We start from the raw sequence: 27,480 nt of genomic DNA, 5'->3' as shown, positions 1-27,480 counted from the left end.
ATCTGTATTCATCAGGTATGTATTCTATGAAAAGTATATTTCTATGTATTTATACTGAACGAGGGGTAGCACTACTTTCACAAGCTGCAAGAAGGTTACAGGGGCTCAGCATCACACTGCCTGCATAATCTTACCAATTCTTCTTCTTACCATGTGATTAAGTGCCTGGTTGTGGGACGACATGCTGTGTGTTTCTTGCGCAACGCTGTAAAGAGGAAACTGATCTGCTGATGGAGGCTGCTCCGAGCTTGCTTTATGTTTAAACCTCCTGAAATGGTTTTTTAATACAAAGCTGTTCCCTAGAGAGCACGCGCTGCTGTTGAACTATACATTAAACAAGAGCGATGCATGTGTGTCGTTGTAATCATCTATGCCACAGGACTGTTCTTAAATGTAAACACAGATGTGTACACCCTCCTCTACAAGATCGTGAGCATCCGTTGTTTGTAGCAGAAGCGGCGCTGGTGGTAAATTACAGGTTGAGCGGCTGTACACGACCCCTATAAGGTTTAAATTACAGCAGAAGGAACCTAAATTCAGAGTGGAAACGCCGACGCCTAAACGATGCTTTGTTTTGTTAATGCTCTCTAAATGAAGAGCTGTGAGTAGCACAGTAGGCTTCCGTTCCTGGGACGCACCCCGGCTCCAGCGGGTCCCAGGGAGGCGGGGGAGCTGCCGGGCCGGGCTGCACAAGCCCCGCTCGGCCGGGGCCGCGGCCACGTCGCTGCTGCGGGCACCGTGTGGGGCGTGCGGAGCGGCACGCCGAGGTCCCGTTATTGAACAGCCCTGCTCCGGCCCGGGCCAACTTCTTCGGGAAACCGCACGCCGGCGTTCCAGCCTTTCGCGGCAGCGCTCGCCAATGGCTCCGGCCGCCGCTGCCGGCAGCGGGCGGAGCGGAGGCGGGCGGGTTTGAAAGGGAGGCGCCGGCTGCCATGTAAGCGCTGGCCGGGAGCGCCGCGGCCGGCAGGGGCTGAGCTGGGAGCGGTCGCCGCCGCTCCGGCCCGTCCCGCGGTGCCGCCCTCGCCCCGGGCATGGGAGCGGAGCGGGGTGGCCGGAGCGGAGCGGAGCTGCCGTGGGGGCGGCCCCCGGGAAGCCCCTGGCCCATGGCCTTCATCATGATGAAGAAGAAGAAGTTCAAGTTCCGCGTGGAGCTGGAACTGGACGAGCTTTCCTCCGTGCCCTTCGTCAACGGCATCCTCTTCTGCAAGGTGCGGCTGCTGGACGGGGGCAGCTTCAGCGGGGAATCCTCCCGGTAGGTGCCTCCGGGACTCGCGAGCTGGGGTCTGCCGGGCTGCGGCCGCCCCCGTCCGACGGGCTCCGCTCGAGACCGCGTCCCAGCGAGAGCAAGGGCGGCCCTGCCGCCTCCGCAGCCCCTCCGCCCGCTCCTCGGCTGCCTTGGCGAGCTTGGGGCTCAGCCGCTTCGCGCGGGCGGGCAGGAGCGCGGGGGCCCGGGGAAGGGAGCGGGTGGCTGCCCCGGGGCTCCTGGCGGCTGTGGCTGTGCTGCTCGCCTTTCCTCTCGTCGAAGGGGAAGCTCCTGTGGCACGGCGTGGCACCGGGTAGGCTGGCCGTCTTCTCATCTCGCCTGCTTTGCCAGCGTTAACGGCGAGAGAACACATGTGGGAGCACTTGTAACTCCTCGTCTGCGTGGAGTCGTAACGTTGTAAATTAAATACTGAGGCTCCTAAACACGGAGTAACAGGGGAAATTAATCCCTGAGTGATGAGGGTTGTCCCAGAGAAACGGGTCGCTTGTGCCATAATGCCTGGAGCTGATGAGCGGATGGGTAACAGGAGGGGAAGCGAATTTCTTGTCCCCAAGCCTGTAGTCTGAGCTGTCCCTTGTGAGTTGTACCACCTTATTGTTTAATGACTGGACACTGGCTTGCTGTGTTTCGTTCTACAGATATTTACATAGAGAGCTAAGTTTCATGGAAAAGTCCTCAATTTTTCCTCTAAGTGCTCAGGTCGTGTGTTACTGACCTGGTTCATACTCAGTTCTGTAGTGCAAGTGCAGCAAGGCCCATGTCTTTTTTCCCTCGTTCTTTTTGCCTTTAGTTGTGCCTCAGCAATAGAGCAGTCATCTGTTGTGACAGTGGCTCCCTGAGCCACTGGTAGCAATGGGTAAATAGAGTGCCAGTGTGTTAATTTTTTCCAAGTACCAGGCAGAGGCAGAACATTGTCAATAGGATGGGTGTGCTGTGGCTTCAGGTCTGAGGAGGAGGAGACTCCCCTCCTATTACACTTGTTGTATGAGTTATTTCACTCTAATATTATTATAAAAACAATTTACTGGAAAATGTCTTGTAGAATTCTAGGAGAAGACAGTAACAAATCCATGAATATCCAGTTATTTCCTTATTAAAATACTGTTGTTACAGAGCTTTCTAAATTATCTGCTTTTGATTCTGTAAATTAAATTAATCAAGGAAAAGGAAGAGAATAAAAATAGAACTTTGGCCTAGAACCTCATTATTTAACCATTCCATTATACTAGCATGCATAACTGAAGATAAATTTTTCTTCTGTGTGGCTGGAAGTTGTTCAACTCATCAGTGTTCTGTTCTCATTTCGTGTCTTTCTTCAACGTTTTTCCTGTGAGTGACTTCATAAGTAATAGATGATGATGATGATGACAATCATGATTCAGGCACTAATGTGCCATTACTGTCCTATTCCAGCCCTTATTGCCTTGAAGCAATTTTCACAAGCTGACATATGTCTTCTGGGCAGGATCTCTATTTTCAAGGACTTGCTTTCAGCTGAGCAGATGGTTTTGACACATTATGGTGATTTTGAGCCTTTTTTGCCTTGCCTATTTATGATGCTAAAATTAAATGCTTGAAAGCCTACATTCATATCTTCATGAATGGTCTATTAGAGTAAAATGTGTGTGGTAGGATGGAGTATGTGTAGGGAAACCAATGTAAAAAATTGTGTCTGAGTTGAAGTTTAGAAATTCTTCCATTTTCTTTTCTGGGGGTATGGCTTAAAAAATAACAGCAATGGAACATATGCTGGTATATCAGGGTCCCTGTAAGTGAACTCATTCCTGCTTGACTGAGAGGTGTTTGGGTATGCTGGTAGGAAGGTAAAGAATTCTTCTGCAGTGATCCTTCAGTGCCAGTTTAGGGAGTGCCTTTGCTCTTGGCTTAAGAATTAACAGATGAATTTTCAGAGTGGTGATTCAGCAAAGGGTTGAATAAGTAAGGAAGAAATTAAGTTTACATCAGAATGGCAGTATTTCAAAACTTTTCAGCTGCAAACCTTCTGATGGCCATCATCTTCTAGTTGCATTCATTTATTAGTTTCGCTGTGAGCTGGCAGCTATATCCCTAAAGTAGTGATCTTTTTAGCTTTATAAAAGAATTCTGTTGTTTCAGAAAGTAATAGACAAACTCATTCCAGAACTTTTATAATACAGGGAGAAACGGACTCTGTTTTCTTAATAGCTTTATTTTTGTTACTCACTGAGGTCTAGTAAACAAATTATTTTGGGAGAAGTTATGAGGTTCTCAAGTTGGTACCCATACAGACCAATACCCTGCTGCCTCTTGCCTTAGAAAGTTTAAAAAAAAAAAAGTCCATAAACCACACTAACATTATTAGCATTTTATTTCCAAAGTTTACTCACAGAGAAAAACGTCATAAAAACCCAGGGCAGCAGTTGCCTTGGAATAGGGGCCCACATGTATGTAGCAAGCGTCATGAAAACAGTTTCAAGTGATTGTCTTGTCAGCCCTCTATGGATCATGCTGTATGAATGATTAAAGTCCTGATCCTGCAAGCAATGTGGTACCTTCATCATCCCTCTGATCATTGAAGTAAGATGAAAAGAAGACAGATAAAAGTTCAAGCTACTGAAAAATAGGGTTTTTTGCTTCTCAGATCTTTTTTGAGAAAGAGCTACCTAAGAAATATGTTATGGAGACATAGGCCACGTTACTGGAGACTTGCCACAGCCCAGTTACTTTTCAGGCTCCCACAGATGTGTGCCTGAAGTGTACAGAAATTCTGTGACCAGGTGAAAGCAGCTTGTATAGTGCAGTACACAGTGATCTGGCTGGTGTGTAAATAGCAACCACATCACTTTGCATTTTGGTGTTTGCATATAGTTTTTTAGAACTCCAATTAGAAAACTTTGATTTGAAACATCCCTATAAACATCTGTGAATACTTACTGTAGGAAAATAAAATTCTGTATTATAATACTAAATTTTTAATTACCTGACAAAATATTCAACTTTTAAAGTAATCTGGTAGTGCCAAATAAAATTTTGATCCAATGACATTGACCAGCCAAGTGGCAGCAGTGCTTAAACTGGGAAAAATGTTTGAGAGTTTTTGGGAGAGCAGAACCCTGGAGTTCTGGAGAGAATGAATGTGTTATAAGCTTTAACTCTAAAACAGGGAAAACCTTGAAGGGCGTTGTGGAGGGGGGGAGGTGCAGTTTGGTCGTTTCAGCAAACTGACAATCAGCCATACAGTGTAATTCCTGCCCTCCCCTTTCTGAAATTGCTTTCTAGCATGACTTCTGGATCTTTACCATTGTGTTTTCAGATGTTAGAATAAGGGGTAGATTTTCAGCCAATATACTGTGCATGTATGCAGAGCTATGCTAACAAACTTCATTTTCATTTAGGAAGCTTTCCTATCTTAAGCCTTGTTTCCTGTGTGGCGAGGCACCTTTGTACCTTTCCCTGGGCCAATGACAACAGATCTCTCTCTTTGAAATTGGATACGTTAATACATGACACTTGTGCATTTTCCAGGATACTGTGTGTCTATATACTGCCTGGTCATGAAACAGTGTGCACATAATGTCCAATGCACCATCAAAGGACAGAAGATTACTTCAGGGCAGAAATTACACATACGAATATTTTGAACAGAAAAAAAATACTATTTTAAGGTACAGACCTGACTAAATATGAAACATATTTATTTGTGGCCATTCTAATGTAGATATAAATATATAGCAAGTATAGGCTTTCTGCAACTGCCCTCACTTTAACAGGCTGAATTGATTTGATAATTGATAAGCCCCTAGAGTAGATAACTGAGGCTCATAGGCTGAGCTGTTGCTCAATCAGCAGTAAATGAACAGATGGAATATGAGGAAACCCAAGAAATTTTGGAAATAAGGATCTTATTTCTTGAGGGTGTACTTTTAATGCTGTACTCCATCGACAGAGCCTGCAGTAGCTGTAAGCCTGGTAGTTCCATTTTTAGCTTGGTTTCCAGCTGCACCCCACTCCAGAAAAGGACTTGGTTGGTGTGTTCTTCTGACTGCTGCCTTCAGTTTGGTCATATTCCCCTTGCTTTCAGATCTGATTTCTGGCAATTTAGACTGCTGATGTTTTTATCTTCTTTCTTTTGCACAGCAACATTCTAAACTAAAAAGCTGATTATGATTGCTGTATGTGACAGACAAAGATTCAAGGTGGCCAAGAGCTGTAAGTTTTTCATCAAAACATTTTATTTTCCAACAGATTTCACCAATGTCGGGGTTTTTTTACGTACACTCTTGAGTCTTGAGAAGAAGTTGTGGGAGATCATGCATGAATATATTCTTATTCCTAATAGATACAGGCTAGAGCATGTAGTTGTTTTCTGTAGAAATTGACTTCTTATCTGCCAGATAAGTACTTCTTACTTCTAATGATGCATGGCCACCTCCTTCTCAACTGTCTCGAACTACATCTATTTTTTTGTGACACCAACAAGTAGGTTTTCTGCCTCACCGGATTCTTCAAGTTGTCTTTTTACCATTCTTTTCCTGATTGCTGCTATTGCATTTGAAAGGGGAAAACTCTCCTAGTAACACAGCTTAACCAGCTCTCTGTTTTTAAACAACAATACTTGTTAGAAAAACATACCTGTCACATGGAATCACTGTCCCTATCACACTAATCTTCCTGCATGATGTATGAATCCTGCTGACAGTCTTCAGAGCTGGATAATGCTACTTCTAATAGCTTCTTCTTCAGCTGTAACTGGATTTGCAGTTGGGGAACCTGAAACAAACTAAGTTTTCAAGTACTGTGAGGAATACTGGCAGTGGGATAAAAATCCTACCTTGCAATTTTGTAGCTGCTTTTTTCAGATTCTTGAATGTCCACTTAATGTTTCCTCAGTTGTGATGAGACACTTGGTTAAGCAGCTTTCAGACCCTGTCCTCTGTAGGGAGGAAAAGGTAAGAAGAATTTCTCTACACAAAGTATAACTTCTTTTTCAATGTGTAGTTTGTTTGTACTTCTCCTTTCATTAATAGTTACAATAAAATGTGTTTAGTCAACTGATTTAAAGAATATGCATGAGAAAAAACAAAGAATCAGAGGAGTGAAGAATATAAAATTAGTTTTGAAGGGGTACATCTTAGGGCTACGTTAGGGGAAAGTAAAATGTTTGTACAGTCTGCTCTTTGCATGGGGGTAACTGGTTATTGCAGATATGAAAAGGGCTCAATCTTGTGAGACTTCTGTTACTGTAATTATAAGTACTGATAAGAGATAGGTCAACAGCTAACTAGTCACAAAAAACGTTTCTGAGAAGAGATACATGATAGACATCTGTTAAAGAGGGAGAGATAGTGGGAAAAGCTTTCATGCTTAAGGTACCTGGTTTGTGCAGAAGAACTTGCACTTTGGTTTAAAAGAGCTGGTGATGGTTTGTTGGTTTGTTTTTTCGCCCTGACCTCAGCACAGTACATGGAGTACAGTATTTTTCTGCCATAAACTTGCCATTTGCAAGTACCATAGCACCTGTTTGCCTTCATATTTTAAGGACTATTTCTGTTCATGGAATAATTTAGGGTGAAGGGTAATGCTAGAGATCACATAGTCCAACTGCCTGCTGAAAGCAAGACCAATTTCAGATCAGGAAGCTCAGAGCTTTCTCTGTAATAATGGAGATGCCAGTTTTTGTAGACAACCTGCCCAGCTGCTTCACCACTTTTATTGTGAACATTTGTTCCCTTATTTTACTGGAATTTATCTTGTTATTGCCCCTTTTCCTTTCTCTGTTCCCCACTAAGAAATGTCTGGCTCCATCTTCGAACTTAGTAGAGATGGCTGCAGATGGCAATTAGATCTTCCTTCACCTCATCATCAATCACATTGTAAAAATCTCATGTTTCCAAATTCTCCTGCATCAGAGAAGAATTCATCCCTGACTCCAGACTCTGATCTCACACCCCCTGGACTTGCTTCAGTTCATCAGTCTTCTGCCAAGAAGGCCCCAAAACCAAGCACAGTACTGCAGATACCCTCTCAAATGTTCAATTTCCTCTGACTTGCTGACTTCAGTCTTCTAATGCAGTTTGCCCTTCACAGTGCTAATTCCCTTCTAGGTCTCTGCATTTGCCTGTAACCAGCAGGTTTTTTATCTACAATCAGTTTATATATATTTTCTAAGAAATTGTTGACACGAAACGCTGCTAGTTAAAAATGTAGCCTGTTTTATGAGTAAAAACATGTGGAATAGAAAATGTTTGAGTTTTGCATGTACTAACAGCAAATTAAGTGGGAAGCTGTGCACTGTAAACAAGTGGAGCTCTTCCTGCAGAGCCAGCTGTTTGCTTAGTCCTGAAATTTGTGAACCGTTCAAGCTCTGTTTGTAAATGACTGGTTTTGTTCGGTTTTCTAGCAATGCTTAAGAAAAAATGGTTTTGTTGGAAAAAATATATCATCTTATATGCCTCAGGCGTGAGGGAAACAAAATATTAAAGGAAAAGTAAACCGAATTTCTTCCTGAATAGAGAAATACATTAAAGCTTTGCATAAGCTCATTGCTACAGCATATACTTTGGAGCTCATACTCCGAGCACTTCAAGTGATGCACTTTTCTGTATGAAGCCTAAATTTAGCATTTGGTTATTGGATAACAATTTAAAGTGTAGCTTAGTACTGCTCCAGGACCCTGTTGCATGGGTACCTGTATCTTTCCTTCAACTATGACACTGTGTGAATTTTACGTGGAAGTAGATTTTGGGTAGGAGGAGTGCAAGAGGGTATTCTTCTCTTACATGCCAAACCAACCATTATGTGTTAATGTATAGTATATATGAGAACTCTATATCCAACAATACCATCCTAATACTAAAGATAGCCTAGGAAAGGTTGAATCTTAGTGTAAAGTACTTGAATCTGAAGCCACTGGGAGTGTGGCTACACTGTTAGATTGTAGGTTAATGCCTTAATTCCTGTCTCTGTAAGGTAGGATCATGACACTGGCCTTTGCTAAGTGTTCCAGCTTTCTGCAGAAGAAAGATGTTAGATGCATAAAAAAAGCATATATATATATATATAAAATATCTATATGATATTGCTCCCATTTTAAAAGACTATTTGCTAGACTAAAAATAACTCTGTAACTCCAGTCTACTAAATACTGTATTTGTATCAGAAGGACATAGCTATCTGTATTAAGTTTATTCAGAGAGGGGTCCATCAAAGGAAGCTTTAGGTGATAGAAGTCCATTTGCCTACCCACAAATGAGTACAGTAAGCAAAGGCGGGGAGGGTGGAGGGCCTAAAATAATACCCATGTCCAGCTACTCCCAGTCCTGTCACAGGAACCATCAGCTCATCAAAGCCCATCTACACAAGCCCAGGGACACACAGGCAGGTGGAGAACTGAAATTATGGGCTTGGACAAGTGGACACTCTGGGCCCCTCCCAGGGCTGCCCCAGGAGAGCCTTAGCCCCATTGTCCAGGCAGGAAACCCATCATATTGGTAAAACGTATTTTGGACTGAGGGGAGTTGCTGCCTATCAGACACATCATGGGATACAGGGGAAGAGGCTTATTAAGGGACAATTTGGGGAGGAATGAAAGGTGGAGGAAGGGATGAGTTTGAGGAGGAGCAAGTGTGGGGAAAAATAGGGAGTTAAGGGGATAAAGGGTAAATAGTTTGCTGGTTGGTACATTTGTCTAATCCGTTTCTAATTAGTACTGTCTGTTGTATCTTTGTATTGAACTACATTGTGGCCCTTTCCTGGGGGAAGGGCTCTCTGTTCAGTGTGCATTGCGGGGCAGGGGATGTCTGAGTACCAGCAACTGGAGTCAAGAGTGTGTCACAGGGCCTGGGCTGCCAGCAACAGGAGAGGCCAGAGTGAGCACATTTAAGCCACGGAAGTGGGACTTTGGGTCACAGGGCCCTGTGTGTCCACTGTGCCAGCAGCTGGCCTGGAACTGTGGGCCAGACCACTTGCATGCCAGGAACTAGAGAGTCCAGATGTGTTAAAGCAAATGCTAGCCACTGGGGTGGGACCAGGAGTCAGAGCACCGTGTGCCTGTGGTGCCAGCTTCTGGAGCAGATGTGCTCAGGGATCAAGCTGGACTGTGGAGCAGGCGGGATATCCTGGGAGCCATACACGTCTCTATGTATGTATGTATGTACCTGGCAGACTTCTGGCGTGCTCAGCCCCAGGGGTGGGCTAAGGCTGGCTGAGTGCCCCGTGTGCCTGTGACTAGCGGGCCGGCTCTGTGTGCTCGGAGTGGGGGCTTCCCGGGAATACCTCTTAAGCCTCGCTGCTGCTTGCATCTGAGGAGTGGAGCAGCAGCAGCCTCACTGCCCTCAGGCCATCTTATCAACATGATAGCTCTTCTTCTAAAATAAACAAGCAAAACTTAGGTGACTCTCTCATCAAATTACTAGCTTTAAAAGATAATAATATGCTCATTTACCTCATGTAGTGAAGAAGCTATTTTTTTCAAGGTATTTACAGTGAGTAGATAACTCATGTTCTGTCCACAAGCTGTAAGATGCATAAGCAAACACCACTTTCTTTGACATAAAGAAGTGTACTGACCCAGCTGAATCTAAAAGTAGTTCTGGAAGTATTTTCATGTGAACATAGTCTGATACAAAGACTGAATGGCCTCTTAAAACAAATGATCCCAATTTATTGTTTCTTTGGTAACCAATAAATCTAAAATAATTGCACTACAAACCCAAGCAGTTTAACATAATATAGCTAAAGATTCTAACTGGCTGTTTAGAATAATTCAGATAAAAACTTCTTAATTTTTCCGATTAATGGAACACAGTCTTTTGGTAAATGTCCACAAGGAGTTTTGGCTTCTTTATTTCAGAGCCTCTCATGCTAAAGCTTTTCCATTTATCAAGAAGGAATCTTTCCTATGACACTTAAGGTCCTTAGAAGTGATTTATTTTTGCATTTGTAGCTATTTGCTGAACAAGGCATTAGTCATAGATTTTATCCATGAACAAACAATCTAATGAACACAACATCTTAAAAAAAAAAAAGTCCATCTCTTTTTAACAATTTAGGATGAGGAGGTGACTGGATTAGGATTTATTGTTTCTTTTATTTGAGTTTACTTTTTCCTCTGTTGAGGGTCAAAAGAAAAATCCAATACTTTTATTCAACATTTTAAGTGGCAATTGTGTACAGTATATGAAATATATACAAATAAGGTCTTGTTTACAGCTGAAATCTTGTATTTGGAGTTTAGTCAATGTGAAATTGTCCCTCTAAAGAAAAAACAGTGATGGTAACTTACATTATACTTTGGAGTCACTTTATCTTACAGTATCTGTTTATTGAATTTATTCTTGGTTACATATTACTGACAGCATTTATTAAGTTACACCGAAGCACTACAGCCTAGTACGTATTCCAGTGCATCTTGGTAACTAAGATATGTTTTGATTAAGAAAACAACTGGTTTTGCTTTGCATGTGGTAAAGTGACCGGGAGGCTCATAGGAAACTGACTCAGAACGGAAAGCTCTCCCCAGCGTGCCTGCAGCACCGGCACAGCTGCCAAAAGTTATCTGGGTTCATTTCCATAGCAGCCAATCAATACAGCTGTTTATTTTCTGAAGGCCTTGCACTTAACGAAGAATCTTATAAACTTAGATGTTACTGTTGAAGTGAAATGTTCTGATTATTTGACCTTGTTTTTTCAGCATGATGGGAATAGCTAGATGGTACTCCTCTTTACTAAAAAATTATTAAAATACATCAATTCTTTCTTTTATACAGTGGAATTAGAAGAACTGTTTAGTGGGATTTGGGGCAGTTGGGTTTTTTTTTTAATTGTGTACAAATTTTTCTAATGTCTTGTGATTTAGGTGCCAGTGAGAGAAACTAATGATACTTTTTTTTTGACATCCTCATGAGAAGAAAGCAGTATTCCTGGTTTTGATTTTATTTTTACAAAAATTAGACCATCAGTATCCACAACTGAGGCTTTTTTACTGTCACTTCTACTTCTTGTTTGCAAATCCTGACCTGTGATATGAGTGGACTGAATCTATCAAAAGCAGAGTGGTTTCGTGCTATCTTCCTTACTTGAACCATGATATCCATATAGTAGTATTGGTATGTTGAAATAAATTCAAAATCCTGAAAGGTTTTAAGGACACTTTTATTTCTCAAGCAGATGTTGCTTACATTTATCTTGCATTTACCAGCAAAAATACGTTTAATGTTCACTGCATTATCTTTAGCTACAATGTGAGTGATGTCTGGAACACTCTGTAGAATGTGCAGCTGCTTTGTCTTTGCTGCAGAGGCAGAAGGCTGTTGTGAGAAGCAGAAACAACTTGAACCATAATACTAAGTTGTACAAAGATTTTGGCACATCATTTTGACTTCATGAGTTTACAAGAACACTTTTTCAATGGGAAAAAAGTATCATTACTTACTAACTGGAGATGTTACAGACGTAAAAACACTACAAGAACTTAGCAAAATGATGAATAGCAGCAGAAGTGATGCTCTTATTGGTAGTGGTGTCCTGGGTGACAAGAAGAGGGTGGGAAGGATGATGATGGCTGCTGTCCTACTTGTGTAAAAAACAGATGTAAAGAGAAAGGATCTTCTGACTTGTATGGATGACAAGTGAACACTTTGTTTAGTGGCACTGTATTATATGTGTCACAAATGTTAGCAGTTATCAATTATCCCTTTTAAGGGTGTATTTTACTTGATGTCTTCTTGTCTGAGCCTGTTTCAATAGAGATGTAACTACTTGTAATTTGGCTTTTTAAAATTCTGTTCTTTTTTGTATTTAAATAACTCACATGACAGCAGGATGGGATTCTTTTTTCCCAAAGTACAGGAAAGTTTGCAATGTAAAACGTACTAGATAAAGAGTAGATCATGGTGTTTACAGACCATGTTCCTTTGAGGTCACATGCTTGAATATGACTCAGTGTTGTATCATCAGAATCTATTCATCTGTTGTGGTCATTAAACCGACTCATTTTAGGCAGTCTGGCTTATTCCCACCTTAGGAAGTCACAGTGCCAGTGAGTACTGGAGCTGACAGTCTCACCAGCACAGCAAAGGGAGCTTTTGTGAGCACCCTGCAATTCTTCATTTTTCTATACACGTGATGAACTCTGGCTCCAGCTTATGCACAACCACAGAATTCTATCTGCTAAAGCTATCAAACTGCTTCTTCGATAATAAGCTGCTGTCAGAAGTTAGTATAAAACATAGTAATGTATGTATTAGAAAAATGGAAGAGGAAAAAGGAAAAATATTTTTATATGTGAAGACTGTACTTCAGTGATCAGAGTGGTAGAAAAAATTATCAGTTTCTTCACAGTTCCAAGTTGTGAGTTTAGAAACATGGGGCTAGAAAAGAACTTTTGATTATTGAGGCAAGTCCTCAGAATTACAGTCCTTATGTCCCCCGTTAGTGAAAAACTGGCCAACCTTGTGGTAAAATACTGTAAAGACTTCCTATGCATCTACTTCTCTTACTTGAAAACTGTTCTAGAAACTTGCTCTGTAGTTTGAGGCCTTCTAACTCTCAGTTTTAAATGGGTGTTTGACTATGCTTCATTTTGGTCATAACCATTTCTCATTTGACTTAAAAGTTATTTGGTCTGTCAAGTATTTGAATCACCAGTGTATTTTTATTAGATGTATTTTTTTCTTTTAAGATACAGGGGTTTTCTAGTTTGTTGGGGTCCCTCCCCTGCCATGTTGTCCTGGGAGAGGGGCCCTGAGGGCACAGACACGGGGCTTCCCTGCCCCTGCTCAGCCTCGTTCCCATGGGTTGGTTTGTGTTCCCTGCGCGGGCAGAAGGACCCTTGGTCCCATGACTGGAGCAGTTCCTCGGCAGAGCTCCGGCCATGCGGCTGGAGGAATAAGCACCTCTGAAACATCTAGCAAGAATCTGTCTGTCCATATATATTTCCTTTCCACGGGACTCCTGGTGTGATATATGCGTGTTGCAGTATCCCCACTGCAACAAATGGTGGAGAATTGAGAGCAGAACGATCCCCGATCCCTAAGCGACTGATTTGTGTGAGTAAACCCTGGAAACTTTGGATTCCTCTTCTTGGTTTTGCTTTGCTATTCCATATCTAAACTATGGAGGAACCGTGGGAAGACTCTTGGCTCTCAGAGCCGCATATGGACATTTATCTTAAACTTAAAATGATTCTTGAACAACGATTTGTAAATTTTAGCTTGATTCAAGCTCAGAAAGAACTGAAACACTTCCTGGCATGGTTGTTTAAGAACTTTTTCTATGTTTCTTGGGATTTAATTCTTACCAAGGGCTTTTGGAAAACCGTTTGGACACAGTTAATACTGGAGTCAAAATATATGCCGATGGAAGAATATTTTCGTGAATATTATTTAGTTACCGAGACTGTTGAGCAATGTCAGCTGTGTCCTGGCAAAGGGAAGCCTGGCGCAGGGACCGTGCGGCCCAGGCCACGTGCACCGAGCGCTCTGCGAGCAGCAGCAAGGCAGTTCCCGCGTGCGGGCGGAGCCACGCGAGCCGCAGTGTCGGTGGCGGAGCGAGGAGCGGCGGGACCCGGCGGTGCCCGCCCGGCCCTGCGCAGAGCGTGGTGGAGCGAGCCCCGTGAACGCCCAACCGAGAGGGGCGGCGCGCGGGCAGCGGCTGGTGGCGGTGGAGCGGAGCCGCGCCCAGCTGAGACGCGCGCTGGAGCAGGACACGGGGGGGTCGTCGCTCGGGGGCCCGGCCGAGACGTGGGTGCAGCGCCCGGCAGCGGCAGCGAAGCTGCGACCAGAGGAGGCGACGCACGGAGAACTGAGCGGCGCGGCCCGGCCCGGCCCGCACAGCCCCGAACGCGACCCCGGGAAGAGCGCGCAGGCACGAGTAGCTCTGACGGCCCCAGCAGCACGAGCAGCCCCGACAATTCCAACACGGGAGCGACCGAAAGAGAGAGCAAAGACGCAGCGAGACAGAAAACAGCAGCCACTCGGAAAAAGGAAAAGATCATAGTAACTAAGACCTTAGGGATAGTAAAATGGTATAATGTTAAGCAAAATTATGGTTTTATAACAAGGTGTGACAACCAGCAAGACATATTCGTGCATAGAACTGCTATTAAAAAGAATAACCCTGAAAAATGGATCCCAAGCTTGGGAGATGGAGAGGTGGTGGAATTTAATATTGTACTAGGGAGAAAAGGGTTACAAGCATCGCAGGTCACTGGGCCTGATGGTGTTTCTGTGAAAGGCAGTATATATGCAAAAAATCGTAGTCATGTTAGACAATATCTCCATTGTAAGCCCCCCCTACAGTCTCCCTTTCCTAATCCCACCTTTCCCTTTTACCCTATGTCCTATTACCCCCAGTGTATTCCCAATCCGTTTTTTCATCCATGGTTTCCCTCACAAAACCATGCTTTTGCCAATTGTTTCCCCAGAAATCCCTTTCCAATGCCGAGTGGGGGATGAAAAGGGGGAGGGAAGAAGTTAAACCCTCTCCTGCCTCAGTTTCCCCACAAAGCATGCTCAGAGAGTTCTGTCTCCCTTCTGTCAGCCCTAAGATGTTCCACAGAATCTGTTTGGACATTTAAAGTCTCAGGAGGGTGGCTTGTTTTGTTTTGAAACTGTTCTTGTAATGTTTATCCAGTTGTTTTCATTCTCCCTTTATTAAAATAAAACGGGTGAGGTGTTGGGGTCCCTCCCCTGCCATGGAGCCCTGGGAGAGGGGCCCTGAGGGCACAGACACGGGGTTTCCCTGCCCCTGCTCAGCCTCGTTCCCATTGGTTGGTTTGTGTTCCCTGCGCGGGCAGAAGGACCCTTGGTCCCATGACTGGAGCAGTTCCTCGGCAGAGCCCCGGCCATGCGGCTGGAGAAATAAACATCTCTCTGAAACATCTAGCAAGAATCTGTCTGTCCATATATATTTCCTTTCCACGGGACTCCTGGTTTGATATATGCGTGTTGCAGGATCCCCACTGCAACACTAGTTGTCCTCCCTGTAGCTGTTCATTTTGGAGTCTGTTCTTGGTGTTACCCAAACAGAATGTGTTGTCTGAGCCTTATAAAATGACATTTGTAACTGAAAGCATCCTTCATCTTGCCTTTGTCTCAGCTGCATCATACTCAGACTGTTCTCCTCCAGTGAGAAACAGATCCCTTCAGATGTGTCAGCTTATTTTGCTCTCAAATGGCAAGCTCACAGTATGAAGCTGAAATTCTCATTTGTCCCAAGTGTATTACTTTGTGTCTGGTTATTGCACATCATCTCCTTTCTACTTTCCAGGCCTCAAATTTATGTAGCTTTGCTTGTATGATGCTCCTTTTCTCTGAACTGAAAAACTGTTTGTCAAAAGATACTATCTTGAGCACACTGCAAAGCTCAGCAGCTTGGGAGACAGTGCCTGGGAGCTAATGTTCTGGAAGACTTCACTCTCCTGATGCAAAATGCAGAAATTACGCTCTCATTCATTTGCAAAAACACATGGCTGTTGAATTCTTCTAGAGGTCTAATACTGTGTTCAAGGTTTGGAACAGTTTTTAGTCATGCTACACTGTTAAGAGCAGAATGGGAGATTATTCAGGCCTTGGAACATAATTTGCATGAAGTGACCACTCCACAAGCAGTGGAACCAGTGTTTGTTCTTCAGCTGTCTTACTGCAGCGTATGCTTCTGAACATATGTGCAACTAACACTGAGCATATGCTCTCTACTTGCAGGGAGGTAGTACAGGCAAATTGTGTCCGCTGGAAGAAAAAGTTCTTCTTTATGTGTAAAATCAGTGCCAGTGCCACAACAGGGATTCTGGATACTTGCACTTGCAGGGTGTCTGTACGGAAGGTAAGTAGATTTTTTCACCTCCTTTCCTCTTTTCTTGTGCTTTTTTTCCTTTGCTTTGTTTTAATTTTTGAATGTCTGATAAACTTCATAAAGCAAATTTTAGCTGCAATCACATCAGGTATTCCTTTAGTCAAAATTTTGTAGTAATCTTATTACTTACTTTACTTTGACTAATTCATGGGGGTTTTATATTCTTATTGAAGAAAACCCTTTTTCCAGCAGGGCAGCAAAGGAATTACTCCTCAGTGTTTATAAAGTTAGCCCTTGATTGATACTTCCATTAAACAGCAGTAAGCTTAGAAGCCTTGAACTGTGCTAAGTACCAGAATTTTGCAGGCAGCACGTCCTACCTTTGGGGCCAGACCTTGTAAGAGCCAAATGCCAGCTGGCATCGGGCACTTGCCCTTCCTCTCTCCAAGACAACAGTGTCTTGCTGGCCTGCTCCAAAGGCATTATGAATATTAAGGTCTAAATGACAACAGCATAGTCTAGCAAGTGTGTGGTGAGATTTAAAAAAACCAAACCCAAACAAAAATCCTGAGTCAGTCTATTTAATGGCTTAATGGTGTGTCTTTTTTCCTTTTTTTTCTAGGAATTAAAAGGAGGAAAGGCATATGCAAAGGTAAATTGAGTTGTAGCTAATTTTGCCTACAGATAAGCTTTTCTTTCTTGCCATTTTATGCCCTTTTAAAGTAATTACAGAATAGTACATAATACCCATGATTTCATTATGTGCATTGTAGTGACACAGTGTTGTTGGAACTTTAAATCAGTGTGTTTAGTAAGTATGTAACAGTGTTATACCACCAGAACTTTTTTCTTCCAAGCTGGAATGCGGAAAGGGTTAGTAAAAGTAAACATTTACATTCACATTAAAAAATAAAGAAAACTCTCCTCATTCTTTTTCTCTTTCTGCACTTTAAATTTTTAACTGAAAATGGAACTATGCTGGATTTTACACTCAGGGTTTTTTTTCTGCTTTTTGCCTCAGTCCATTCCCTTTAATAGGCATCCTCTTACACATATTTGAAAGAAACTGCTACTGAGTGGTACTCAATGTGTAATTATCAAGTACCTTCATTTAGTCAAATGCTTACTACTAACTTTGTCATTTTCTCTTAACAGCTGGGATTTGCAGATCTAAATCTAGCAGAGTTTGCTGGATCGGGAAATACCACTCGTCGCTGTTTACTGGAAGGTTATGATACCAAAAATACAAGACAAGATAACTCCATTCTTAAAGTAACTTATTTCCTTTATCATACTTAAAGCAATAAAGCAGAGAACAAGTGGTATTTTTAAGCACTTAATGAAATTTAAAACTTATTTGCTGAACCTCTTTCTGGAAGGAAAGCTATTTAAAGTAAAACCAAAAGTGTTGTTTAGAGACAATCATTAAAATCCACACAGTCAAAACCAGAATTTGTCCTACACTTTGAAATGGAGCTGAATAGCTGTAAAAGAAAAGCTTTTAAAAGGTGTTCCTAGTCTAAGGGGAGCTGTAAAATGAACAAATTAATATATGGTATCTTCAAGACTGAGCAACTTTCTGTGCATCTTTCTGAGAGTGAATCTATTAATTGGCTTATTTATGTACAAGCCACCTTCAATACCTCCATGACTCCTGGGATTTTCCTGTTTTTATTTGATAGTAATCACTGTAACAGTTGGGGAGAATTCTTAAAAGAAACCCACTCTGACATTCTCTTCCATTAGTCCAGGGTGCTAAAAAACTGAATAAGCTCCATAAACCTGAAAATAATTCCATTAAGAATGTTTCAGGCAATTAAAAAAAAAATTCTTTTCCTACTGAGACACTGGGATTAATTTCCCACATTATTCAGTATACTGTCTATGCATGGATTTTCTCATCTCTGACAGTCACAGACTGTCCAGAACACTTGTAATTGATGGCTTTGACCTGCCTAACAGGCCTTCAGTGCACTGTGTCCTATGGCTTATTTACCCTGTGTGGTTTTGCTGTGTCTCTGATGTTAGCACAACCTGTCCTGAGAGCCAGCAGTTTGCTGAACACCCTCAGCAAAGAACATATTCAGCACCTACTGGTCTAAACAATACTCGTTTGCTCATTCAGGTTTTAAGTTTCTTGGCTCTGTTTTTCCCTTGAAGACATCTTAATTATTAATAATTCTAAGATTCTCCTTGATCTATGTGTCTTTTTCAGAATCTTGTATGTGTAAATATCTTACTTTAAATGGTATTTTGTGTTGTTTGTATGCCTACTAAGAAAAAAGATGTAGTTGTTTGCCTTAGTGTGTTTATTTGCATGTATGATTACGGCATTTTGTTTTCCTTAAATGTAACATTTGTGGCAAATATAACTTACTTACATGACCATGTATGTGTCACAGACCAATTTTTCTTTTCCTTATGGTGGATTTTGTTTTCTTTATGTGTAGGTTTTGATCAACATGCAGCTGATGTCTGGAGACCCGTGCTTTAAAACGTAAGTTTGTAAAAAATCTCTGTGGGGTGGTGTTTTGATTGTACATTCCATGTTGAGAATTACACTTCTGATTTGTGTTTTCACATCTCTCCAATCTGGCAACAGTACTTTAAAAAAAAAAAAAAAAAAGGCACAAATAAATGGCACGGTAGCTGAATAATGACTAACATGGTAAAATTGCCAGTAGAAGCATCACAGAGCTTCTTGCTGTTAGATACTTAGTATCAAGCACAGAATACTTGCCTGTATCTCTGTAATGTAAAAAAAACCACTTCAGGGAAACTGTTCCTGCAGCAACCTTATATAAATATACTTGGTACGGGGTGATCTGACTAATCCTTGTGTCTGGAAAAGGTGCTGCTATACCTTTTATTCACAAGTCTCAGGTGATTTTGAAATATTCATTTGCAAAAAAGACCCCAACAAACACAACAGAAGCGTGATTCAACTTAGTACAAGAGAATGCACTTACAGACATTTAGTTAGCAAAGACATTCTGCAAGTTAGTAAAAGATGCAAGAGGTAACCTCTGAGGGGGCAGGTAGCTAGGAAAATTCACTGCCATACATTGAGGATCCTTTGACCTTGTTGTCCTTAATCTGTAGTTAAGGAAGTGTAATAGTTGTGCTGTGATTCTGTACCAGTCTAGCTTAGGTGATTCACCACAGAACTCTTAAATGTACCCTTACACGACTAAATGTCCTTTCTTTTCTCTTCTACCAACCTTTAATGAGAAGAATAGAACACTGAACACTGTCGAATCTCATCTTGTGCTTATTGAATAAATAGCAAGAGGATATTATTTGAATTTGTCTGATTGGGCAAAACTTTTCTGTATCCCTAGTTACTTAGCACCTCTTTTACTTCAGAACAACTTTAGTACATTTACTTTAGAGTCAGACCTACTAATAAATATGTCACTGGAACTGATGAACAATTCCTCAAAGGCTAAAATCATTAGTCTTGGATACTAACAAAGAAATGTATTTCTGTTTTTTACTGCCTAGTACTGAAGGAGTTTAAATTAGTACCTAAATAGCTTTCTGAATTCCTAGGAAGAAATCGCTAACTCAAATTATTCAGACTTGGCATTTTCTTCCAAACTGGTGATATAACCGCTTCCTGGAACATAAACTTTCAACACAAACGGAACAAAAAATTTATCTAATCCAGATGTCCTTTGTAGAAGGAAAAATGAACCTTAGAACAGTTTCACAATCTGGAACCAACTACATATTTTATGAAGAAGCCTCGAAGCCTTGGGGTTTGATATGGGATGACATCCCTGAAACCATTCCGTTCTTGCTTTCAGAAGTATGTTATACAGTTAAGTCACACAGGCACTGTATTTCTAGACGTGCTTTTTTCTTTCTCTATTTACTTTCAAACATAACCTAAGAAGGGCTATGTTACTCTACATGAAGACAGTGACTAATTTATTGAATATGTCAAATCTAAAAATGTCAACCCACTTGTATGCAGACCAACAGTCTGTTCCCAAAGTAGGAAACAACAAAGCATAAAAAACCCCCTGTAGGTAACATCTTGAAATGTATTTTGGTTGTAATTGCTCACAAGAAATTGCTTGCGCTTTGTCATTTTCTAATTAGTTTCTTTTGCACTAGCAAAACCCAAACTAAGAGGTTTAGTATTTTAATAAAATCTCCCTTTGGGTCTTGGTATTAACTCAAACAAGCATTTAAGCATTATTAAAAGCCTTTTAATATTGAACTAAAATATAAATTATGTCATACATAATTTACCTTTTTTATTTTGTAGGAGGTAGAATTTAGAGGGCAATACATGGAGATGGTTCATAGACCCCTTTATTAGGAGCTGGGAGGGTTATCAGCCCAGAATCATTTCGTGTCCTGTAACAGGGATGAAACAAAGCCAGGAGTACATCACAGCACACAAGCCAACTTGGCCAACTGTTGTGCATGCTGGGGTTTTTTTTACGTACCACCTTTATGTGTATTCCATCAAGTACTGAATTACATATATTCTTAGCATGTAAACTGTCCTGTGATTCATACACTTAACAAAAATAAGAAACAACTTCAAGTTAAAGACATATCCCTCCACCCATCATCAGAAAAGGAAAAGCCTTTCCCAGGATCTCCAGAAGCCTGAGGGCTGAGCAGATTGATTCTGTAAAATGTCCTTAAGCTCAATAGCAAAAGCTTCTTTTTTTGTTCATTTCTTTCAATAGGGGACTAGGCAGCATGTTTTCAGAAAAGAATTGCAGGTCTGTTAAATTGATGCACAGTATGAATTATGCCAACATATTTGAAATGAAAACTATGTGCTGATCGATTTGGAGGGATTACAACAGAAGTACAGCAAATCTTAACCGCCTTTTTTTCTTACAGACCTCCTTCCACAGCAACATCTATAGCAATTGCTGGAGAATCAGAGTCTTTGCATGAAGACAGGAAAGGTGGAGAAAATTTAAAAGTAGCGCATCTGGGTATAGCAGGTATAGAATAATGTTCTTAATTTTTCAATGCTTTTATAACTGGCATCATAGTTTCAAGGAGATGTACAAAATACTTCAAATCTGAAAGGGATGCTGACAGTTGGCCTGCAGAGGAACCTTCTTACATGGCTTGTGAGTTTCTACTTCAAGCACAGCTGAAATTTTATGCAGGTTAGCTTTTCAGACAGAAAACGTCTGGCACAACATTCTATTATGATACTGGAGAAAAGCATGGTCATCTCTTTAATATTGACACTACACAAATCTACAGCTACATTTCATACAAATCTTTCTAACCCAATGGTACTCTCTGTTTTGCTCAGATACATATTATGATTTTTATTTTTTAAAGAATGTATATTCATTAACATTTTTGCAGCACTTCAATCTTCAAAAGGTTTGTAGAAAATCAGTGTCAAGTCTGTAATTCCTCTGGGAAATATGACTTTTGAATCTAATCAAGCTTACAGAGAAAGTAGCAATAAAGCTGGCTTTAGGAACACTGTCTGACTTGCACATGTTGCAGATGTCTCATCAAAGAGTGCCTCAGTCCCAGATGAACTTGGTGCATGTGGACATTCCAGAACATCAAGCTATGCAAGTCAGCAATCAAAACTGTCAGGTAGCTGTTCACAATTTTGTTATGAGTTGTTGGGGATTATTTTTCTTTCACAGGCTTAGACAGGAGAAAATTAGTTGACTTTATGTTTTAAAAAGGGTTTGGGTTGAAAGCATTTTCCTAGGAGTTTCAGGTGTGGCAAGGGTAACATTTTTTCCCCCTCTTAAAATTACACTGGATTATCTCTTCAGATGCAAGACAGCTTTTTGCCTTCGCTCCCGCCAATTAATGTATCTGAATGAGATTTTCACCTCTTCCATGAGTAAAAAAAATGGAGACTTAGCTCTAAAAGCTGAAGGGGATGGTATTTGTCATTCTACTTGTTATGATATAAACAGGAATTACTTAGAACAAAAAGAAAATGGGATGTGTTAGAATACCAAACCTGAAGTCAGTTGTCTAGTTGATGCATGCACATACATTCATAGGGCTTTTTGAAGTCCCTTCAGAAGACAAAACACAAATTCCGGTTTTAGGATGGACCTGGCCTGTCAAGAACATACGTAACCCCTCTCTCCTGCATTTTCCCAACAGGTTATAGCACATGTCATTCTAGATCATCCAGTCTGTCTGAACTCTGCCACAGGAGAAACACCTCAGTGGGGAGTACCTCAGTGGGAAGTACCTCAACAGGAACTGGAAGTATTCTAGAGCCATGTGAAGAGACTGAGCCAAAAGTAACTGAAGCTGATACTGACACATCTACTGAAGATGCACCATCGGAAAAACAATGCAGGTACACTTAATCTGAAAGCCTTATGTAGCACAAGTAAATTACTTTATTATGTCTAAGAGCTCTACATGTATTTATTTTTGCAGACATCCCGTAAAGCAAGACTCTGTGGAGTCACAGCTGAAGAGGGTTGATGCTACCAGAGTTGATGCTGATGATATAGTTGAAAAAATACTCCAGAGTCAAGACTTCAGTTTAGACTCAAGTGCAGAAGGTATGGAGATCAGTAAGGAAGCTTAGGGAAAATTGATGTACATTTACAGGCCTTAGGAAAACCCATTCTCTTCACAGTCCCTGTTGTTCGTATTCATAAGGACTGTGCATGTGGCTTGCTAAATTTTCTGCTTCATCTTGCCTACCAGAAATTGAAAATACCCTCACATGACTCAGGGAGCTTTCCCAGATCATTACTTTAAGCCTAAAAGAGCAAGTACTAAGCTATGACAAAGGTAGCTCCTCCAACCTACACCATGTAGGAGTTGGTTCCTCATTACTTACAGTATTTGCATCTGAAAGTATCAGCTACAGAACTGGTAGATTTAAAATTACTTAGATTTAGCTAGGGCAACATTAAAGAAAGCTAACATATTTTAATTCATTTGCCTTTTAGAAGAAGGTTTAAGATTATTTGTGGGCCCTGGTGGAAGCACTTCTTTTGGAAGCCACCATCTACCTAACAGGTATGTAGCTTGAACAATCCATAGGCAATACTAAATAAAAATGCATCTTATACAGCAATTATTCTGCATCTACATTCTTGATCTTTGTATCTTTCTATTCTGTATCATTTAAAAGCACTAAAAGATCTAGATTGCCAGTTTTTAAAATAGGACACAGATTAGTTCCAAAACAGAACTGATGTGTCAGCCATGAGAACTAACTTTCGGAGCTTCTGAAGAGTCTCAGTTCCAAGGTTTTCAGATGCAAGCAATGTTTCAGTATGGACACAGGAAACAGACACCAGTTTCAAATGTGAGCTCTACAGCCTTACTACGTTACCCTGGAGTGGGAAGAAAATTTTAAGTGTTTTACACATCTACCTTTACAGTATCAAACTGTTACGTCTTCCTGATAACAAGCCTAATTTTCTTCAGTTTAGTTTTTCCTCACAAATCCTGTTTCCATTTGTTACATTTGTTTCAATGGTTTCTTCATCTTTCAGCTATTTGCAGTCCTAAACTCTTTCTTTTGATCATCTGCTTCAGATTGTCTTGTAGTTTAGAACCAGAGGCTTTTTTTTCTTCTCTAAACCTTCTTCAAATACCCTGATATATGACTTGACCTGAATGTGTTAATCTTCAGATGAGAAAGCACGAAAACCAGGCAATATGCTCTAATACCGTGTTTCTGCAGTCCAGTGTAACTCAATATTTTTAGCTCAAGAAATTAGAATATCCTCAGTATTTCAGTAATTACTATGAACTTAGGTATAAAGGCAGCTGTTAATATATTGAGAGTCAAAACATAATTGCATTTTATATGTGCACGCAATACTGATGGTTACAAGATGATTCTCATCGGGTTATCTGCAAACTGGGCATACTAATGGCTGTCTAGGATCACATGAATGGGTACAGAACACATTCCTGTAGCATACAGAGATCTGTCCTAATGCAGTTGCCAGAACAGTCCACGCACAATACTATACTAAGGCAGAGCTTACCCTATTAATTTTTTACATAGTACTGCAATTTGCTGTGGAAAACCATCCAGTATGGGCTGTCACCTGGGAGGTGAGAGAGCTCAATTTACAATTCAGAATAAACAAACAACTGAAGATGTTTTTCTTGTTTTTTAATGTAAGATGATGATCACTTTCTTTTTGGGTTTTTTTAGACCCATTGATTTGTTTATGGATAAATGTATATGAAGAGTATTAGCTGCATATGATATAGCTGTGGGGAGGGGTACCCTAAAGGTGATGTTTAAGAAATTCTAGTGAAGTCCAACAGTAACTTCTTGTTCAGTAACATTAGTTTTTGTTCATTTTGACTGTAGTACAAAAAAAAAATCTCTTTAATGCATTAAAATGTAGGTGACTCCATGGCATGGTAATAATGACAAATGTTTTCTACCCTTCACATTTAGCTGGTTTGATATTTCCTGTTTGGGTGGAGAGGTTTTGTTGGGGTCCTTCTGGAAGGGCTGTTGGTTGGGTTGTTTAAACAATACACTTCCTGATATGTGATACTTGCTATTTAGCTTTCATTTGAATTAACATTGAACTAACTTTTTTCAAACTTTCAGAGTAGGATCTGGAGCATATGAGCAGGTGGTGATAAAACGCTAAACTGGATGTCAAATGAGGAAAACTTGGAACCCTGATGTTGATACTTCTGGTAGTGTTTGCTCTGTTGCAAGAGCTGAGAAAGACAAAATGAACTCAATGTACTCTTTTTCTGAAAAGCAATGGAATGCCTCTTGCTCATAGAGCATCACCTTCTGTGGTATGATGGCAATGTTTAGCTAGGTGTACCTTGTGAGACCACTTGGACCATTTCTGTAAACTCTGATGTTAGTGGAATTACTTAATATCTGTGAAACATCTGTGGAAGCATGATGAAACAAGTCGCATTTCAATGATTTATGTAAGAGATCACTTGTGGTGATGGACTTTGTTCATAATGTCTTTTCTAAAGAAACTTCTCAAAGTTGGTTGTAAAAGAACCTGAAAAAAATAATTACTCAATTTGATCCTACATGTCATTTTATTTTTACAGAAGCTAATTCCTCATATTGAGTCAGTTTTTATCAGGTCAGAATTATGGCCTCCAAAAAACAGGCCAGCTATGTTTTAACATAACCAAAACCTTCTCTTAAGAGTACTGAGCACAACTTCATTCTGAGGTTCAACAAAAGAGGTGAATGTCACATACATTTAAAACAAATCCCCAAAACTAAATAGATCGAAAGCAGCCACTAATCAGTTGTGCTAACTGTAAATTAAGTCTACAGGCTTAAATGCATCAAATGTGACATTTTTTTGTTCAAGTGATGAAAAAAGTGAGCTTCCACACCAAAACACTAAGGCACAGTAGTGTATTATCAAGAAAGTTGCCTCGATTGTTAAATCTGGAGTTCAGCAGCTGCTCCCACAGAAACTCACTTCAATAATGCATGAACATTGAGATGCAATGGGATGGTACTGTTTACAAACCTAGTCAGTAGTTTACTACCACTTAATGTTTTTTATTGTAGCTTAATCCTTCACAGTCAGTGCTTTGCTTATGTTTTGAATGTGCCTTGCGGGATTGGGGGTGTACAGGGAGATTAAACAATTCACTAAGGAATTTAAGCTTTAAAACTAGGTAAGCATCTCTACTATCATTAATATAACTTGTTAAGAGAAGCACTTTATTGTAGACCTATGTGCACACTGAAAAGGTCTTGGTGTGCAACAGCTTTGCTATTTTCTTTTGCTATCTGTCCACTGTTACATTAGGTCAGTGTACTGTATTTAAATTTGCACAAGTAGTCATTTGCCTGACAGGCAAGAGCAAGCTCTTTAAATTTTCATTGAGAATATGAAAGAATCCATTTTTAGAAGGATGTGTTAGGTGTAATTAATTGTAAACTGCAAATGACTTAATTTTTTTTTACATTTAGTGGTACTGTTTATCAGTTAAGGCCTGGAATAACTAGAAATAGTGTGGCAACTTTTGAAAGCTCAGAATGCTTCAAATTTTGCTCAGAGTGGTGTTTGACACCTTTTTATTGATGTAAAAGTAGGCCATGTTTAATAGGTTAAATTAGGAAAAGCAGACTTGGTTTTCCAGAAATCCATGGCAGAATTATTAAAATTTTATTTGTATTTTTAAGGAAATTTCAGATTTTAAAGCTAGAATACTGTTATTGAATATGATGAATATGAGCAAATTCTCAGTTTTGGTACTTGCATACTTTTATTGCTACTGTTAATTATAATCTCTTTGGAGTATCTAATTAGGTAAAAGAATTAATACAAAGATTCTATTTTAGCTGCTCTTAATAGAAGTGTGTGGTATTATCAGTTTCTGTTCTCCATAGGAATTTTAAACAGAAACTACTCAACTGCTGGCATACAACTCTCTCTCACAACATTATAGTCTCCTTTCCTGTTAAATAACTAATTCATACCAAAAGAATGCCATTACAGGCAGAATATGTCAAGAATTTGAATACTTGCTTTCAGTACTCTTTAACACTGCTGTACTTGTTGGCAAATCTATTAAAACCAGTAGTAGTTAAATGGTGGTTTACTTACATTTACTAGGAAAACTACATGTAGTTTGAGGAAAACAGACTTTTAAAAAACACTGTACAGCTACTTATGTAATTCTGAAGGAAATTTCCATAGCCCATTCTATTTTAAGTTAAACAACACAGCTAATTGTCATAGATTAGATAACTTGTTTACTAGAAACAGTATTTTCTTGCCTGAGCAGATCTTTTAAGTAGTAGGGAAGTTGACATAAAAACCCAGCTTTTCATAAAACTGTATCCTAGTAATTTATTCTCCTGACTTGACTTACAACTCTTCATGAAGTGATTATGTAATTGTGCATCATTAAAGTGGAACATAACCTTCACATTTAGGTGTTGTATTTTCTTTTTAGTAAACTCTTACATGAATACTGGAGACTTTCATGTTGTAAACTGTTTGGGATGTGCTGGTGGATTATGGAATTTTTTAACTGTATTTAAATACAAATCTCTCAGAAATTCAATAAACTCATGTCTTCAGCCTGGAATAAATACCTGAACAATTGTCTCTTTTTTTTTTTTTAAAATGCAAAAAATGACAAACTTAATTGGCAGTTTGAATCCATTTCAGTTTCTCTTCCAGTTAAGGATGACTTTTTAAAATGCTTTGCCTTTTTCTGCTTCTGAGTTTTCACACAGTTTCAATGACATCTACATTATCAGGAAAATGTGTCATTTAGATCCTATTCTTTTCCCAATGTAGAAGGAAAATCTTTAATTTGTAACACTGATCAGAAGTATCCTGTTCAGCTATTCTGACCAAAACCAAACAATAGCTATACACCTTATTTCCCTTATATTCAGGATACTGCACTGTTTTCTTGATGGTAGTGTTGGGAGATTTTTCTGGTTGTCTTGTGGAGTTTTGTTCTTG

General features: G+C 40.2%; 1 protein-coding gene across 1 annotated transcript; it reads left to right on the top strand.

Moving 5' to 3' along the window:
- Positions 1-727: 727 nt before the first annotated feature.
- On the top strand, positions 728-26,932 carry FAM102B (family with sequence similarity 102 member B). The gene is made up of 11 exons (XM_042029985.1): positions 728-1,252; positions 15,946-16,066; positions 16,659-16,688; positions 17,192-17,308; positions 18,487-18,533; positions 20,906-21,012; positions 21,539-21,634; positions 22,166-22,367; positions 22,451-22,578; positions 22,975-23,044; positions 24,612-26,932. The coding sequence occupies exons 1-11, from the start codon at positions 1,032-1,034 to the stop codon at positions 24,652-24,654; spliced, it is 1,182 nt and encodes a 393-aa protein (XP_041885919.1). The 5' UTR covers positions 728-1,031; the 3' UTR covers positions 24,655-26,932.
- Positions 26,933-27,480: the final 548 nt, after the last annotated feature.

This window comes from Corvus kubaryi, unplaced genomic scaffold (assembly GCF_017639235.1).
Source record: "Corvus kubaryi isolate FWS band 111438036 unplaced genomic scaffold, C.kubaryi_AGA036_p1.0 37334, whole genome shotgun sequence".
In the NCBI taxonomy this organism is placed as follows: domain Eukaryota; kingdom Metazoa; phylum Chordata; class Aves; order Passeriformes; family Corvidae; genus Corvus; species Corvus kubaryi.
The sequence above is the reverse complement of the archived record's forward strand: the minus strand, read 5'-3'. Positions and strand labels throughout refer to the sequence as shown.

Excerpts from the sequence above, each read along its gene's own strand:
- FAM102B (XM_042029985.1), top strand. The coding sequence starts at position 1,032 with ATGGGAGCGGAGCGGGGTGGCCGGAGCGGAGCGGAGCTGCCGTGGGGG. Across the intron at positions 17,309-18,486 it reads AAGATAACTCCATTCTTAAA|GTTTTGATCAACATGCAGCT; the intron begins GTAACTTATTTC and ends CTTTATGTGTAG. Across the intron at positions 23,045-24,611 it reads AGCCACCATCTACCTAACAG|AGTAGGATCTGGAGCATATG; the intron begins GTATGTAGCTTG and ends TCAAACTTTCAG.